At 36.4% G+C, this 17,857-nt stretch overlaps 4 protein-coding genes across 4 annotated transcripts; 1 reads left to right on the top strand and 3 right to left on the bottom strand.

Moving 5' to 3' along the window:
• Positions 1-23: 23 nt before the first annotated feature.
• On the bottom strand, positions 24-4,056 carry RPT1A (regulatory particle triple-A 1A). The gene is made up of 10 exons (XM_089719194.1): positions 3,855-4,056; positions 3,253-3,334; positions 2,664-2,755; positions 2,510-2,587; positions 2,163-2,224; positions 1,784-1,928; positions 1,410-1,628; positions 1,115-1,296; positions 507-682; positions 24-362 (listed from the first exon to the last, which is right to left on the bottom strand). The coding sequence occupies exons 1-10, from the start codon at positions 3,939-3,941 to the stop codon at positions 205-207; spliced, it is 1,281 nt and encodes a 426-aa protein (XP_089575320.1). The 5' UTR covers positions 3,942-4,056; the 3' UTR covers positions 24-204.
• A 973-nt stretch (positions 4,057-5,029) lies between these two features.
• Positions 5,030-8,897, top strand: LOC105631311 (FACT complex subunit SPT16). Its single transcript, XM_012213391.4, has 2 exons — positions 5,030-5,246; positions 5,422-8,897. The coding sequence occupies exon 2, from the start codon at positions 5,525-5,527 to the stop codon at positions 8,678-8,680; it is 3,156 nt and encodes a 1,051-aa protein (XP_012068781.1). The 5' UTR covers positions 5,030-5,246; positions 5,422-5,524; the 3' UTR covers positions 8,681-8,897.
• Positions 8,898-9,361: 464 nt separating this feature from the next.
• Positions 9,362-13,550, bottom strand: LOC105631312 (K+-H+ exchange-like protein). Its single transcript, XM_012213392.4, has 8 exons — positions 13,041-13,550; positions 12,860-12,924; positions 12,682-12,780; positions 11,012-11,059; positions 10,455-10,524; positions 10,222-10,293; positions 9,844-9,975; positions 9,362-9,602 (listed from the first exon to the last, which is right to left on the bottom strand). The coding sequence occupies exons 1-8, from the start codon at positions 13,230-13,232 to the stop codon at positions 9,459-9,461; spliced, it is 822 nt and encodes a 273-aa protein (XP_012068782.1). The 5' UTR covers positions 13,233-13,550; the 3' UTR covers positions 9,362-9,458.
• A 504-nt stretch (positions 13,551-14,054) lies between these two features.
• On the bottom strand, positions 14,055-17,348 carry LOC105631313 (O-fucosyltransferase 36). The gene is made up of 3 exons (XM_012213393.4): positions 15,789-17,348; positions 14,696-14,945; positions 14,055-14,546 (listed from the first exon to the last, which is right to left on the bottom strand). The coding sequence occupies exons 1-3, from the start codon at positions 17,183-17,185 to the stop codon at positions 14,370-14,372; spliced, it is 1,824 nt and encodes a 607-aa protein (XP_012068783.1). The 5' UTR covers positions 17,186-17,348; the 3' UTR covers positions 14,055-14,369.
• Between the last annotated feature and the right edge of the window lie 509 nt (positions 17,349-17,857).

Raw genomic sequence — 17,857 nt, 5'->3', positions numbered from 1 at the left:
ACTTCATATTAAAGCATTAAATATAATAGAATAGGGCGGCAGAAAAATTGACTTAGATGGTGACGTAGCGTTATACATTGGAAAACAACAAAGCATCAAGAGGTCTATGAAGCAATACTAGAAATCCAAGCAACAAAAGATTCAAGTCCACGATACAGCCCTCATTCATCATATTCATCGCCTGTTTAGATTTATAAGCAGCATCTAGTTGTACACCATGTATTTTGGGGTTGCACTGAATTTCTGGTATCCTTTAATTACTTTGTTCACTGCATCAAGGAAGTCTTTCTCTGTCACTGTCTTCCTCCGTGCTCGAATTGCAAACATGCCAGCTTCAGTACATACACTCCTAATATCAGCTCCTGAAGTAGAAATCCATATCAGAAAAATAATAATCTCAAATACACTGGCAGTAGTCACGTGAGTGTCTCATTTTATCAATTTAGTGTAATAATGCAAAAGGCAGAAAGCATTATACAGTTGAATCCACTCGGAATCATCCTTACCGGTTGAATTTGGGCAAAGCCGAGCCAAAAGCTCAAACCGGATATCTCTTTCGCAATTCATTGTTCTTGTATGGATCTTAAATATCTGAGTTCTACTTTCCAAATCCGGAAGACCAAACTCCACCTTACGATCTAATCGTCCAGGACGCAATAGTGCTGGATCTAGGGTGTCAGGCCTGAAACAATAATTCAACCCACAACATCAAGAACTAAAGGTATAATAATCAGTGCTATTTATGAAAATTTTGGACTTCAACAACTAAAGCCTTACAGGTCCATGGATAGAAAAAGAAAGCATAGAAAAGCTAGTACTTGGTTACATAAAGGCAGACAACTGAGAAAAGAGCACTATAGAACAAAATTGACTTCAAATTGCCTGTATATTACAAAGGTTGTACATAATGAAGTCGCAGAATGATTAAATTTTACCTGTTTGTTGCCATAAGAACTTTATCCATGGATAGAAAAAGAAAGCATAGAAAAGCTAGTACTTGGTTACATAAAGGCAGACAACTGAGAAAAGAGCACTATAGAACAAAATTGACTTCAAATTGCCTGTATATTACAAAGGTTGTACATAATGAAGTCGCAGAATGATTAAATTTTACCTGTTTGTTGCCATAAGAACTTTTATGTTTCCACGGGCATCAAAACCATCAAGCTGATTCACAATTTCAAGCATTGTACGCTGGACTTCATTGTCTCCACCCACACCATCGTCAAAACGTGCACCACCTATAGCATCAACTTCATCAAAGAATACAATGCAAGCCTTCTTTGAACGTGCCATCTGCAGCAGAAATATTTTAGCTCAAGTAAAGATGCATAGTTCCAGTATTGAGTAAACATGCAAATAAATAATGAATGACAAGAACATGTAAATTGTTAACATGCAGCTTTAACCTGAAAAAGCTCGCGAACCATCCTTGCTCCTTCACCAACGTATTTCTGAACAAGCTCGCTTCCAATAACTCTAATGAAACAAGCATCAGTTCTATTAGCCACTGCTCTAGCTAAAAGTGTTTTCCCAGTTCCAGGAGGACCATAGCAGAGAACACCTTTAGGAGGATCAATTCCAAGCTTCACAAATTTCTCAGGGTGAAGCATGGGTAGTTCAACAACCTATGACAGGTTCAAACATATCAGCATCAGATATATGAATTTAGACATGTAGTCATACACATCAAACATGTAAAAAGAAATTGAATATAAAAAGGCAATTTGCAGCCCCCAAAAAATGATATAATATAAACATATAAGGAGGGAGCTTTATATACTTCTCGCATCTTTTCAATCTGCTCCTTACATCCACCAACGTCATTATATGTCACATCAGGTTTCTCTTCCACTGTCATCATTGTCACACTTGGATCAATTTTTGGAGGCAAGGGAATCTGTATCTGATACTTGTTGCGATCTACGCTGCAATGAAAAGACATATACAGTGAATACATTCACCACCAAACCAGTGAATGCTTATGGATATGAGAACAAAATTTATAAATAAGAAAGGAGAAAAATGGCATTGGCCAAAGTGGGGAAGGAAATAACATAAAATGGTAAAACACATAACCAAAACTCATATAGCATAGTTTATGGTCTGATAGAGGCAGTGTGCAGTCAAATTCTTGATTAGAGAATATAAAGAAAGCCTACCCAACACGCATGCCTTCTTCTATATCAGTTGGCGATACCTTGTCACCCAGCCCAACTACAAACTGCAGTTAAGACAATAATAAAAAAAAAATTAAACATCAATCTGCATGGGACAAAATCCATGCCAAGTTTTTCTGTAATAAAAGCTAACAAAAAAAAAAAAAAAAAGAAAAAAGATATAAAACCAACACTTCCACATAGGAGGAAAAGTGTGCTTACCTTTTAATCACTAAAATAAAGAAAGAAACAAAGAAAACAACATGATGGTTCCAAAGACCCTTCCCCCCTCAATATAATCATGTAATATTTTGCTAAAATTTACAGGCCTCAAAGATTAAATGGTATACCTTTGCAATTTGTTTCACATTTATTACATATTTGGCATCCTCAGTGTTAGGATTTATAATCTTTGTGCACCTTGCCACCTGGTTGGTAGAAGAAGTTAGTGCTCCAGAAAACATAATACAAGTATATACAATACCTCCTTTAGTAAATACATACTTGAAGAGGCTGCTCCTCCTGCATCATTTGCTTGTCAGATACAAGATCCCACTGGCTGGGTGCAGCTAAACCAGTGTCAGACTCCTTGATACCTTTTACAATGAAAAGAAATATTACTAACAGAATTCAAATATAATTAACCAAACAAAAACATTCAGATAAGCCGGATTTTGAAGAGTATGGACCAATCAAATATATAGAACTAAAAACAATTTGATAATTTGGTTCTCATTAGATTGTGGGTAATGAACAATCATGTCTATTAACTTGGCCTTGTGGCTTCAAGGGCTGGTCACTTGATTCTCATGTGAGATGTACGCATGAACTCATCAAAAATTGGAGAATCATGGATTAGCCTTTCAACAAAATCAAGCTAATCACCCTAGTAAATTCTCTCAACCATCTTTAGTCATCATCCTTCTATACATAAGCTGTGGGATAAAACATCCTTCTATACATAAGCTGTGGGATTTTCTTTCAATCGATTGTTAATCCCCACTTGAAAGTTCTTTGCCTTTTTTAATGAAAGTAGAGTAATTGCATGTAATTTAGAAACAGCTCACGTGGAAAGCAGAAACACAAACCATACCACATAGATCATTTACTTTCTTAGCCATTTCCTTTATTTCCTTCTCGGCTTTCTTAATGCTATTAGAATATGGTCCTAATCCCTGCAAAAGATATTAAATCTGCTCAGAAGAATATATTACAAAAGAAAAAGGGACAGAAAAATAAGTGTAATAAATTTTTTGTTTTTAAGGTTACCCAGTAAATGGTAAAATTGAATAAGAGATCACGAATGAAATTGGATGCACCTAACATGAATTTGAAGAAAGCATGTAATTAACAATAAAATCTAACACATAAGATACGGCAGACTGCTATAAAATATCAGCTACATGCCATCATCCTATGTTCAAAGAGAGACAAAACAGATATTTTTAAATAAATTTGAAGCAATTAATGAATAATAAAGGTACTAAACCATAAGACTTGGAAGCAACCAGTCAGCTGAAGCCCAACAATTACGAGCTCAGAGTATCCTAACAGTGCTAACAGTATAAAGCAACAATAAAAACTAACTGAACAATCGAATCGGAGAAGCAAGGGGTAGAGAGATAAGGTCAAATTAGGGTTTTGAAAAAAGCAGAAATTGTTAAGAGAAACAGACTTAGGAGGGAAAAACGTTACATAAGTTTTGAGAAGAGCGATGTCGTCTTCATCAAGAGGACGAGGGTTCTTCTCGTCCTTGATCTCATCCTCGGGCTCCGGTGCCATTTCAATATTCCGTTTGATTCTTTGATAAAGCTATTTACTGCCCAGCCTTGAAGCTCTTCCTTTCAAGAGGGAGAAACAGGGAAACAGCAGAAACAAGAGCTTGTTCGCCGGTCTTTGTTTCTTTATAGACCAATGAAACAGAGAGGCGCCTCTCAAGGAGAGTCCAAATAGTCTAACCGTCATTGTCAGCCCACTTACCTTACCAGCCCATTGGACTTGCTCCTTAAGAAAAGATATTTTGGAAATTACATAAAAAATAAATCTAATATTTATTTTTTTTTTCACTTTTTCTTAAATACAAGTTAGTTAGTAAAATCAAATCCTCAAATATTATGTCCCTAAAAAAAATCCTCAAGCATTATAAATAATTACAGGGGATAAGACCTATTTTTTTATAAAATTTACTGAAATAACTAATAAATTCATTGATCTTTTAATAAATGAAAATAATAATTTTCCAAATTATTTTTAATTAATATTTTCATTTTTGCAATTATTTTCTAAAATAAATTTATTTATTTTATTTATAATTAAGGATAATTTAGCATCTAATCATAATTATTCGTTGAAATTTATATATTTTTTTCTATCTTATACAAATAGACTCGTATTCCTCATAAATTTATTTTAAATTATAGAAATATTTTATTTGTGTTTTTTGTGTATCAATATCACTAATTATATTATTATTATTATTAATCAAAATATTGAAATGGAAAACTAATTTAGAATATAAATTTTCTACATTTTTATGTTAAAAAATAATTATGAGAATATATTAGAAAAAATTCTAACTAGAAATAATGATTTAAATATGTAAATATTTTCTAAAAAAAGTTTACTGAAAAAACTACTAATAAAATTAGCACTACTTCATAAAGGAAATATTTATCATTTTCTAAATAGTGCAACAATAATTTTTTTTTTAACATTTGCCCTCCAAAATTTGATAATTATTAATTGGGCCAAAATTTCATTTATTTATTTTTTGAAGCCCAACCGTAAAGCGGGAATTACAAAAGCTATGGAGCGCCAACATGACGTCTAAATCTATCCATCCACTTTAAAGAAACTTCCAGAAATCCAAAAATGAAAAACGATTTTAATTTTAAATAAAAAATAAAAATCCTCTCTTAATAACCGGGTAAACAAAGATATAAAAAGGAGCTTCTTGAACCCCAAACGGAACTCATAAATATTAAAATTAAAAAAAAAAAAAAAAATTTCCCTCACTCTCTGCTCCTCTTCTTTCCCTCTCATTTCTCTCTCGCTCTTCACATCTTCAAACTCCGTTCTTCGCTTCAAGTAAGTTACTTTCTTCTCTTAGATCTTCATATTATGTATTCTTTTGTTTTTGTGTTTGTTTTTCTTTTTCACGTGTGTTTGAATTCTATTTGTATGTTTCTTTATGGTCTCATTGTGTTTTTATTGGGTCCAAAACCCTAATCCTAACCCTAGTTTTTCTTTCTCTTTACCTAAGACGGTGCGCCGCTACCGGCACCGACTACTCTAGCACTGAATTTGTTGCCAATTATTGGCATTTTTGAATTGAAGATTGGTTATTGAAAGGCTAAAGAATCAAAATGGCTGACCAGCGAAACCCTAGCGGAGGCCAAAATGCTTATACAATTAACACAGATAAGTTCAAAGTGAGGCTTCAGGCCTTGTATTCACATTGGAACGAACATAAAGATGAACTGTGGGCTTCGGCTGATGCGATTGCAATAGCTACGCCGCCTCCTTCTGATGATTTGCGGTACTTGAAATCATCGGCCATGAACGTTTGGTTACTCGGCTATGAGTTCCCGGAGACCATAATGGTTTTTATGAAGAAGCAAATTCATTTTTTGTGTAGCCAAAAGAAGGCTTCTTTGCTTGAAGTTGTTAAGAAGCCTGCCCAGGAGGTTGCAGGAGGAATAGATGTTGTTATCCATGTGAAGCCAAAGGGTAATGACGGGACTGGGTTAATGGAAGCTATATTTCGAGCTTTTCGTACTCAGGCAAATGCTAATGTTATTGGATACATAGCCAAAGAGGAACCTGAGGGTACTCTTTTGGAGACTTGGGCAGAGAAACTGAAGACTGCAGGTTTCCAGAAGATATCAGACGTATCAAATGGGTTTTCTGACCTACTTGCCATGAAGGATGCTGATGAGATCTTGAATGTGAAGAAAGCAGCTTACTTGACTGTTAATGTTTTGACCAATGTTGTTGTCCCCAATCTAGAGAATGTCATTGATGAGGAGAAGAAAGTCACCCATTCTTCTTTGATGGATATAGCAGAGAAGGCAATCATGGATCCTGCCAAAGCTAAGGCAAAGTTAAGGGCAGAGAATTGTGATATATGTTACCCTCCCATATTTCAGAGTGGAGGAGAGTTTGATCTCAGGCCTAGTGCTGCCAGCAATGACGAATATCTCTACTATGATCCTGCCAGTATCATTATAGTTTCAATTGGAGCCCGTTATAACAATTACTGCTCCAATCTTGCCAGGACATTCTTAATTGATGCCAATCAGAAGCAGAGTAAGGCTTATGAGGTTCTGCTCAAAGCCCACGAAGCAGCAATTGGTGCACTGAAACCTGGAAATAAAATCAGGGCTGTATATCAAGCAGCTCTTTCTGTGGTCGAGAAAGAGGCTCCTGAATTAGTTCCAAATCTGACAAAATCTGCAGGGACAGGGATTGGCCTCGAGTTCCGTGAGTCTGGTTTGAATCTTAATGCGAAGAATGATAGAGTCTTGGAACCAAATATGGTTTTTAATGTATCACTTGGTTTTCAGAACTTACAGAACCAAACAAATAACCCGAAAACCCAGAAATTTTCTCTATTAGTTTCTGATACAGTTATTGTAGGTGTGAATCCCGATGTGGTAACTTCTAAGTGCTCCAAAGCTGTTAAGGATGTGGCTTACTCATTCAATGAAGAAGAGGAAGAGGTAAAACCAGAACCTAAACGGGTTAATGGCACAATGGTATTACCATCCAAGACAACACTGCGATCTGATACTGGAGAGATTTCTAAAGAGGAGATTCGAAGGCAGCACCAGGCAGAACTTGCCCGTCAGAAAAATGAAGAAACTGCTCGGCGACTTGCTGGTGGAGAAGGTGCAGCAGGAGATAACCGGGCTGTTGCAAAGGCTTCAACTGATTTGGTAGCCTACAAGAATGTCAATGATATTCCTCCTGCAAGAGATTTAATGATTCAGATAGACCAGAAGAATGAGGCTGTCCTTCTGCCTATTTATGGGAGTATGGTGCCTTTCCATGTTGCTACAATAAGGACAGTTAACAGCCAGACGGACACCAATAGAAATAATTACATTCGCATTATATTTAATGTTCCAGGAACCCCTTTTAATCCACATGATGCGAATTCAATGAAGCACCCAGGTGCAATTTATCTGAAGGAGGTTTCATTTCGCTCCAAAGACACTAGGCACATTAGTGAAGTGGTTCAGTTGATTAAGACACTTAGACGGCATGTTGTGGCCAGGGAGTCTGAGAGGGCTGAGAGGGCAACTTTGGTTACTCAGGAGAAACTTCAGCTTGCTGGGAACAGATTCAAGCCAATAAGGTTGTCTGACCTTTGGATCCGTCCACCATTTGGTGGCCGTGGGAGAAAGCTTCCGGGTGCTCTGGAAGCTCATGTAAATGGGTTTCGCTTTTCAACAAGTAGACCTGATGAGCGTGTGGATATTATGTTTGCAAACATCAAGCATGCATTTTTCCAGCCTGCAGAAAGGGAGATGATTACTCTTCTCCACTTTCATCTCCACAACCACATCATGGTGGGAAACAAGAAGACCAAGGATGTGCAGTTTTATGTTGAGGTGATGGAAACAGTCCAGACTCTGGGAGGTGGAAAGAGGTCTGCGTATGACCCTGATGAAATTGAAGAAGAACAAAGGGAAAGGGACAGGAAGAATAAGATCAACATGGATTTTCAAAGCTTTGTAAATCGGGTTAATGATCTTTGGAGCCAACCTCAGTTTAATGGACTTGATCTTGAGTTTGATCAGCCTTTAAGAGAGCTTGGCTTCCATGGGGTTCCCTACAAAACCTCATCTTTCATTGTCCCGACTTCAAGCTGCTTGGTTGAACTAATTGAGACTCCTTTCCTTGTGGTTACCCTCAGTGAGATTGAGATTGTGAACTTGGAGAGAGTAGGTCTTGGTCAGAAAAACTTTGATATGACCATTGTGTTTAAGGATTTCAAGCGTGATGTCCTCAGGATTGATTCCATTCCATCAACATCACTGGATGGCATCAAGGAATGGCTCGACACAACAGACATTAAGTATTATGAGAGCAAGTTGAATCTGAATTGGCGACAGATACTGAAGACAATAACTGATGATCCTCAGAGTTTTATAGATGATGGAGGCTGGGAGTTTTTGAATTTGGAAGCTAGTGATTCAGATTCTGACAATACAGAGGATTCAGACAAGGGTTATGAGCCATCAGATGCGGAACCTGAATCTGAATCAGATGATGATGACTCTGATAGCGAGTCCCTGGTGGAGTCTGAGGATGAGGAGGAGGAGGATGATACAGAGGAAGACTCTGAGGAAGAAAAAGGCAAGACATGGGAAGAGTTGGAGAGGGAAGCAAGCAACGCAGACAAGGAGAAAGGGAATGAGTCGGATAGTGAAGAGGAGAGAAATAGAAGGAAAATGAAGGGCAAGTCTCGTGCCCCTCCTAGTAGCAGCATGGCCAAGCGCTCCAGGTTCAGATAGATGTGCTGGGATTATTTTCTTTTCTTTGTATGTGTCTTGTGTTTGAACAAGTAGGCAGTTTCCTGACCTGGCATTGGAGCCATTAGCTAATGGTAGCTTCTAAGGTTAATTTTCTATCCATTATGTCCTTTGGACATTGAAGTAGGAGTCCTGAAAGATATATTTTTGCATGTAAGTTAGTGACATTAGTTTTTAATGGAATGGAAGTTTTTATCCACAGCTATTCTCTGGAAGGAAAATGAAATTTAAATTTTGTTTTTTGTCTTCTAATCTCTTCTTCAAGATAAAATGGCCAGATTGAGATCAATGAAATCACCACGTTGCAAACGAGCTGTTTGCTACCTGTAAATTTGGATTATAAAGGTTTTTCTAATATGGAAAACTGTACTACTTTCGCTATCTGCTACATATGTAAAAGTTGAAGATTTAAGAGTGGCCTTTTGAGCTTATTTATCCCTCACTAGTTAGTTATTATGTAGGATGCATGTATATCACCCTTTCATATGTTTCATAGATCAAGTCTTTGTGAGACTGAGACTGAGCTTTCTCATACATGGAGACTTGTGGTTTGCCTAAATAAGTAAATATTAGGCAAATTCATTAAGATCATTATTGCTAAACTTTTACAAAGATTTATTCCAAACTTTCTTCTAATATGACGACATAGGAGTATAGAACAACTTGGAAAAAATGGAATGGACTTTTTATCCATTAGAATGTATTGTCACCTCTACTTATATTACATTCCCAATGGAAAAATGCACAAAGCAAGTTAAAACTACATCATATGCCTAAACTTCATTACATCGTTTGTGTTCAAATTAAAGGTCTTGCAGATATTTGAAATAACACATTTCTTGAGGCCATCATTGTCATCTTCGTATTTAAGTAGTTCCTCGAGCTCCTTCGATGGATGCAGCACCTAATAACATATCACAATAAGAAAAGGGAAACACAATAAGCATGCATATAGATTGTGTTCTACATCTCAATATTAAAGGACTTTTTATGAATGGATCAACCTCAAGGATGCCATGAAAAAAGTGCCAAGAATAGCTAACTATCAAATGATAAAGAGCAGAGCCTGCTTTACATTTCAAACCAAGGGGAATTTTGCCAAATCAAAAGGCATTTTAAACTGGAAGTTGCATAGAAGGAATTACCCATATAGAACCTCGCAACTTTTGGATTTTGTGCTCAGAATCACCTCTCTCATTTTCACTTTCCTTCATATTTGGAATATCTGAATTCTCAGTAGGACAATCTGACACCAGCTGAAGGAGCTTCTCACTCCCCTAAAGTATTTATATGCAAAAATAGGTGAAGAACATTAGAGGGAAACCATTAACTGATGCAGAATATACAAGTACAAAAAGCATAAAGAAAAGGCTTCTAATACGCTTGTGATGCTCAATGTGAATCCTGTTTCCCATGTACCAAAACCCAAAATTTTAAAGGTAAAGGTGATTCTCAGTCAGATATATGAAACAAATGTAATCTCGATTTTATTTATTTATTTATGCCAAGAGCATAACACACACCTGACGAGCTCGCCAATGAGAATAAGTGCGAAATAAGACCCAAAAAAATGGGATATTGGGCAGAGGTAAAACCTACAAAGAAGATCGAGAAAAGAATGTGACACCAAAATGAAATCGAATAATGATAAAAGAGGCAACGAGTAAATGTTCACGATGTCTCTAAGCATTAAAGAATTAGCAAGAAATGAAATCATAATGAATTTTCGACATCATATAATTGAGCAAATACGTACAGTAAATGCACTTGTCAATGGAAGTAAAGCAACTGAACCAATGAAATATCTCTTGTGTATGGCAGCTCCCCTGATCATTGGACAGCAGTTTCATAAAAAGCATAAGCTAGTTGAGCTCAAACAAAAACAAAAGTCTGGATAAATATTGAACACGCAGTAAGGGCCTGTTTTCTGCATAAAGCTTATCATCACTGTATTTGATGCATTAAGTTAAACTTAAAGCAGCTAGAACAATTTTTATGTGGCCAACCATGATTTGAACCTTTATTGCAGAATTTCTGCAATTGCATATGCAAGCCTCTTGCAGTTTTGAATCATTCATGAAGAGAATTTCTAGCCAAATATGACTTTCCATTAAGATTCCCATTTTTATGTCAAATAGAATGATGCAGTAAACCATTCCAGTTCGCTTGCTCTACTATTGGATCACAACAACATACATAAAAATAATATGTTGCATTCTTTTGGTTATCTGATGGCAGTGTTTGTGACAGAAGCAACAAAAAGGAATGCTTCTAATCCCTAGTTTATCAAAGAAGATTAGGGGACGCAATTACCTCATGGCAATATGCCGTAATCTTCGGCGAACAAGTCGAGCATTTAAACTGCAAGGTTGTGAACAAATTATTTGAGAAGGCACCAAGGAAAATTAATAACAATAAGAATACCAATACTTTAAATCGTTATTTTCAGATCCACATCCCCATTCACGACACAAATGATAATACAAAGTGCATAGGAAACAAAGATACTACTTCTGGATTTGGCTGTTAGTTGGGTACCTTGTCAAATAAGTATCAATTCTTTCCTATATCATATGAAAACCATAGAGGTCCCCAATTTTTAATGGAAAGTCCTCCTCCTTCCTAAGATTTACATGAAAAATACAAAGGAGAAAAAAAACAGATATGGATAGCACCACTGTTGCAATATCCAGATACAAAGCCCCTACTCCTTTCCTCCTCTCTCCACCTCCACTTCCTCTGCTGGACCAGAATTGAACTAGGTGTTACAACCAGTAAAGTTGTGATTCTAGAATAGCAGTAAGAATTGAGGAATATCATATTCATCCCCCTTTTCCATTATGAATCAGTCTATTAACAGTTTTGGGTTAAAACATGACATGATTTGAGCAGAAGGATAAGCAATCCAAGCACTTTGGGTTGAGTTTCACTTAAAGTTGGACATTTTTATGCAATACCAGAACGCAAAGAAAAAGGCAAAATCTCAGTCATATCCATACTATGACGTTAAATAAAAGGGAAAAAAAAGGGTGCCACTGGCACTATTAAACTTGTCCTTAGCATCCACCATATTAGGATGCATATAATAATCAGAATTCAGAACATGTAAGCATAATAATGATAGAATAGCTAATATCCACTTGATTGCATTTCAAATAAACATATCTTGCTGCCATTATATATAGTTCCATTCTACCATTACCTTAAACAAGAAAAGGAAGCAAAAGGAAGAAAGGCTTAAAAGAAAAAGAGAGAGAGACAAAAAATTGACAATAAGTAGATTGATATCCTTTGTAATGAATCATCAGAATAAAAGGAAAGGAGGAGAAGCTAATCAAATGACAATCTAAGCATGGTGGCCAACTGTGACTTGAGGCTTCCCTAAACTTTTTTTCCATACAATGATAGACATATTCTCCGAATATACTCTTTGCACTTGATTCTATTTCTAAGCTGAATACCATATTATTGATTGACAGGCTTGAAATGGCTTTGGTTTTTATCTGTAGTTATTCTCTTCTATTTAGATTTGGAGATCAGTTCTGTTGCATCTAATCTATATGATGTTGCATACTAACTTAAATAGTAAAGTTGACGCACCTATATTGAATTTCAAAATTATTACTACATGACATTGTTTAACATTTCAAATGGATATTTATATCTATAATCTCTCTAAAATCACAAGATTAGGAATCCAATTTTAAAATTCAAGTTATGGACCCTCCAATAATTCTATGTTAAGGCAGTTTAACCACCTTGGTTATTCAGACCTTTAATTGAAAATGGAACTACCTTGAAGAAAATTTGCCTTCTTGTAAGTGCAGTTCAAATTAAAGAGTCACATCTAACTCAAAAAAACGAGATAACTTTACAAGAGTACAAATAATGAATCCATGATTATCATATCCACAGGTTTGCTTGAAGCAGAAATAGTTAGGATGACCCAATGTGATTTAGCTATATAAGAAATATAACAAAACCTGGAGGGGTAGATAATTTCAACATCAGTGACCTCCTTGGATATAGATTTCAAGAAAATCTCAGATGGCTTAACCCGTGCCAAAAGCTTCAATCCGAACCTACAGGCATCAATTAATATTGACAATTATTGATTGCAGACGCCAAAAAGCAAAAAGCGAGAAAATGAAAACAATATACCCATGAATCTTATTCTTGAAAGAGCCTTCTGGTGCCTTCTCCAGACCCATCCATGCTCTATTCATCTATTTTGGAAATAAAATTACAAAAAGGAGAAACGCATTAATAAACTCTATTACAAAAGGGCCATAAGCATATGATCATAGCTAAAAGGATGACAAAAAAGAAAGAAAAAAGTAACCTTGTTGGAGACAAAATCAATGAGAAGCTCAGCATTATGGGCGTTGGAGTTTGAGGATGAAATATTCTTCCAGAGTTCCTTAAGAGTAGAGGGAGTGTAGGCTGAGGCAGCCTCCGCAATGGAAGGGTTCATGGATCTGCTAAAACACCAATTCCTCCCTCTCACTGGGAATACCACCAATCTTGCTCTCATGATTCTTGATTCTTGTTCTTTCTTTTATATGTCAAAAGCTCTATACCCAATATTTGATTCTAAATACAAATGGATGTCAGAATGAATCTATCAATCAATCAACAAGGATGAGTGTATATTCCATGTCAGAAAAGGCAAATCTTTTATCATTCAGAAAAGCCCAGTCAAAAATTTAGGAAAAGAAAAAATCCTTCGTGAAAGTGTTAGCTTTGAGGAGAGTACTCTCAAACTGAAAGAGAGAAAGGAGGAGAAGGTAGCAGCGGCGGGATTTTCCCTGGTTAGTAGTAGTAAAAAGAGAGAGAAAATGCGAGGCCGAGTCATGTACAATTTTCCTCATTTGCCTGCTTCCCACGTGCTTTTCTTTTTTTTTTTTTTTTTTTTTCCATTTTCGAGATCTTTGCTAAGTTGTTTAAAAATAAATAAATAAGAATTTTGATACAAAATTTTCTTTTTAGATTAGCAATTCCAATTTATTTATTTTATCCAACTTGCAAGAATTCGCATTTGGGTTTGAATTTATATTTTTAATGCAGTAGTATGTATGACTTGATAATAAATCCAATTCGAACATTACCCAAAAGAAAAGTTTAAATTTTTTAATCAAATTTTTGAAAGAAAATTTTTTAATCAAAATTTTAATGTAATTTCATTAGTAGCCAGCTATTTAAATAAAGGGGCAAAGTTATTAATCATCAAAATAAAATGATTGAAAAAACTTGAGTAAAAAGGTGTTCTTTGGCTGTAGATTTAATTTAATTTAATAAATGATTATCTAATTAACGTTTATAAAAATTTTCAAATAACTTGAAAGAAACGAGCAAATTTAAAGAATCGGAAGTCATCATTAACAACAGAGTAAGAATAAGAAGAGTAACTAACAAAACAGTCTCTTCAGCTGTTGTACTTTAAGAACTACTATGATGTGAGTTACAAAAATAATTCTCAACCATGAAAACAATGAAGAGAAACTTATGTGCAAAATATAGCAGCTGTTATCATACATTAAGATACAATCAACACCAATGGCTGTTCAGGCAAAAGACAACAATCCAGTCTTGCTGATAATTAGCCTTAAAGCATCTTCACAAGGAATGACAGTGGATGGCAGAAATAATCACTCAGAGTCTCCACACATCTTCATTCATCTTCTGCTATAAAGTTTGGCAATTCACCTTGGCAGAGGTATTCATCACATAGAGATGTTGATTCCCAATCTTTCCGCAGGCGCAAAATGTCCTCAGTGAAAGTGGATCCAGAGGCTCCGATGAAAACACTTGACATAGCACAAATTGTCTTATCAAGCATAGCTTCCACCTGCAAGATAGAGTCGATAATGCATGTAACTGCAAGGATCTTTTAACATGAAGCGAAAATCACTGGAAATTGAAACTTGATCAATAAAGTTAACACAAAACAGAATGGACCTCGTGAAATAAAATGAAGATGACGGTACACAATCTTACCTGAGGGTCGCCATCAATGCCATGTCTGGATAACAAAGCATCCCATTTCTCAACTGAAGTATGGGATGGACGTTTGACAAGTGGTACAGTTTTCCCATTCACTACAATTAGTGACTGTAATAAATCAGTTTCACTTTCTGCTGCATCAGTAGAGAGGTATATCACAGGTGCATTGGCTCTTTCAACCACCCGTGCAATGCAATCTGCAGCCTGAGGAATGGGATAAAAGCAACTCGGCTTCTTGACATTGCTGGCAAAACATCAAAGAATTGTCAATGGCATCATGAGTCCAAGTATTCTCAATAATCTACACAAGAAAAACAAACAAGACAACATGCTCAAGAAAGAAGCATTGCTTCAGCCATGAGCCCACAAGATCCAGAACCAAAGCAGGATTAGCAAGTAAGCGGATTAGAGAGCACAAATTAACTTAGCTCCAGAAAACAGTTGAATGAACCAAAGCATAGACATTCATACGCATGAACAACATGTTGAAATTAAGTTGATAAGACATTATCTATATACAGAAATGTATACAAAACATACTACATGGGCAATTTACTATTTACCACTAAAAAAATGGTAAACCATGCAATTCCCCTCCAAAAAAAAAAAAAAAAAAAAAAAAGCCTAAAATCACCAAGAATCTGCCAGAATATCCTTTGAACCAAAGGCTGCGAACTTAGGACCAGAGAAAAAATTGAATCAATAACCTTAAACTTTGTGTTCTGACCCTGAATCAAATTGATTGGTGTTCAGAAGTGAAAGATTTTTTAATTCCTACTACCATACTAATTCAAGCTAATTAGCAATAACATTTCAGACATTAAACTTGTGTTCATAATATGCATATATTAACTCCAAAGACTGACCATCATCGTTCAATACATCATGTTTTCACAGTGGCTTTTGACTGTTGATGGATACAAATAGATTATCCCTTCTTGCTCATCCTCCTAATATAATATGGTCTAGATTCTATATGAAAAAGCACGCTTACATGCAGAAAAATGAGAAATTTAATGGAAGGAAAAGCGTCCAATGCAATAATCGCAATCAAACAATTAGAAAAGCATGGAAAAGAAAAAGATACCAGAACTTCAAGAAGCCATGGCGTCGAAAATGGAGTGCAATGAAGTTCTTCCCCAAGAAAGTTTGAATAAATCGCTGGGCAGTAAGCAATATGAGCCTACTTGGTTCAATCAAAGTTTTGCATCTGTGAGCAAGAGGACCACCAGGCTGCATCACCCACTCCTGCTCCAAATCAGCAAAATACACATCCCCAATAGCAATGACATCATCATTGGAAGTAAACTTAGTCTGCACATCCTGAACTGTCTTCTTACTTGGCTTTTTAACATCCTCCTTCCAAGGGGACTCGAGCTTCCCCATTGAAATCCCCAATCCCTTCAACTTCTTAACATGGTCTTCATCCACATAACACGGAGTAGGCAAAGAGAAGTAACATATGAACCGATCAATATGCACATGATTCTTCCTCATTGGCGCAAACTCTTCGAATGTGACTACCACCTTTCTCCGCAAACACTGATTTATATGTTCAATATCCAATACTCTACTATACTGGTAATCAAATTTAGAACTTGGTATTACCAAAACCCGATTCAACAGGGCTGCAAAAAACATATGCTTTTCCAAACAAATCAAATGGTTACTCATCTGCCCAGATAAACAAATGGGAAACAAGAACTTATCTGATCTGGGTTTCCACTCTATAGTCTTCCTATCCGAGAATCTCGACTCCACTTTCCTGCACCTATCGTAACCAAAACCAGAACCCAGAAAACTAGCAGCGCTATCGACATCCGAAGTAGATATATTTACATTTCCAGAATTGTGAGGGGACAAGAGAACTTGTTGAATCTGTTTATTTAGAGTAAGCTGATTGAGAAGTGCGGATCTGAAATCTTCAATCTTGAATCTCAAACCTTCTTCCTCTAAGTTATTGAAAAAATTGGAATTGGAATTGTGACTGGAATTAGAATTAACACTAAAATTGGAATTGGAAAGCGAAATATTCTCGCTATTATTATGAAAAGGAAACGATTGGTTTAATAGAGACAAGAGAGAGAGCTGCTGTTGGCGAAGTAAGTAAAGAGCTTGCAACTCAGCCTCTCTCATTTTGTCAGAAATAGAATCGACCCTGAAAGCGGAGAGATTAGAGGAGAAAAGACTCCTTAACTCGGCGGAGTAATAAACAACGACGATTAAGAGAGGAAGGAAAATGGCCAACAAGTAATAGTAGTACCTCTTATTAAAGTTACGGGAAAAATGGCGGCGTATAGAACCTCCAATGGATTGGAGCTCCTCAATGTGGAAGGTAGAGGAGGATCGACGCTGGGGAGAAGAAGTGGGGACAGGTTGATGGTGGTTATGGTTGCTGTTATTGTTGTGGTGATTGTGCTTCCTGTCGTTTTGCTCTATTAGCGTCTCGCGATCGTCGTCTTCGTCCGATGAATCCCTGTCCATTTTGAGAAATTAACTTTTGATTGGAAATGCAATGAATTTGAGAGTAAGAGTGCGAGTGAAAAAAAGATCTGAAGAGGGGAGAGGTGGTATCGGACAAGAAGACTGAAGTACAAATATCGTTCAACTAATTGTCGGTGTGGATGGATAGAAGTTGGAGGAAAACGACTCCGTACCCGCTTTATTTTTCCCGGGCCGGGCTTTCGTGTCTGTTAAGCTTTAGCTTTATTCTGGTAGTAGTAGTAGTAGTAGTTGGTAGCCCGGCTTGATTGTTGTTGGGTCCACATGTCTCATCCCAGGTTTTGGCTGTTTCAAAACGACCTCGTTTTAATGCTGCGACAAATAAGTAATAACCATCAGTAAGAATACTGAGGTTGAGAGCACATCGCGCGGGTCTAGTAAATGAATAAAAATAAAAATTTTTGTCCAACATAAAATACTTCTAACCATGTACGCAAAAAGAAATCTTATTTTCGTAAGTATAATCCTCGTACGTTTTCAAAAAAAAAAAAAAAAACGGTAAAACTAGTAAGATTGCCACGCAATGAAAGCTGAAGACACGTAGCACAGGTGCATGTCTTACAGTGCAACAACCGTTTCGAAGGAGGTACAAGGAGTTATATATTACAGGGTTTGCAAGTTGCGATTAAAACCCTACAATAAAACTTCAATCCC

This window comes from Jatropha curcas, chromosome 1, assembly GCF_041381405.1.
Source record: "Jatropha curcas cultivar XTBG-Jc1 chromosome 1, XTBG_Jcur_1.0, whole genome shotgun sequence".
NCBI classification, from domain to species: domain Eukaryota; kingdom Viridiplantae; phylum Streptophyta; class Magnoliopsida; order Malpighiales; family Euphorbiaceae; genus Jatropha; species Jatropha curcas.
The sequence above is the reverse complement of the archived record's forward strand: the minus strand, read 5'-3'. Positions and strand labels throughout refer to the sequence as shown.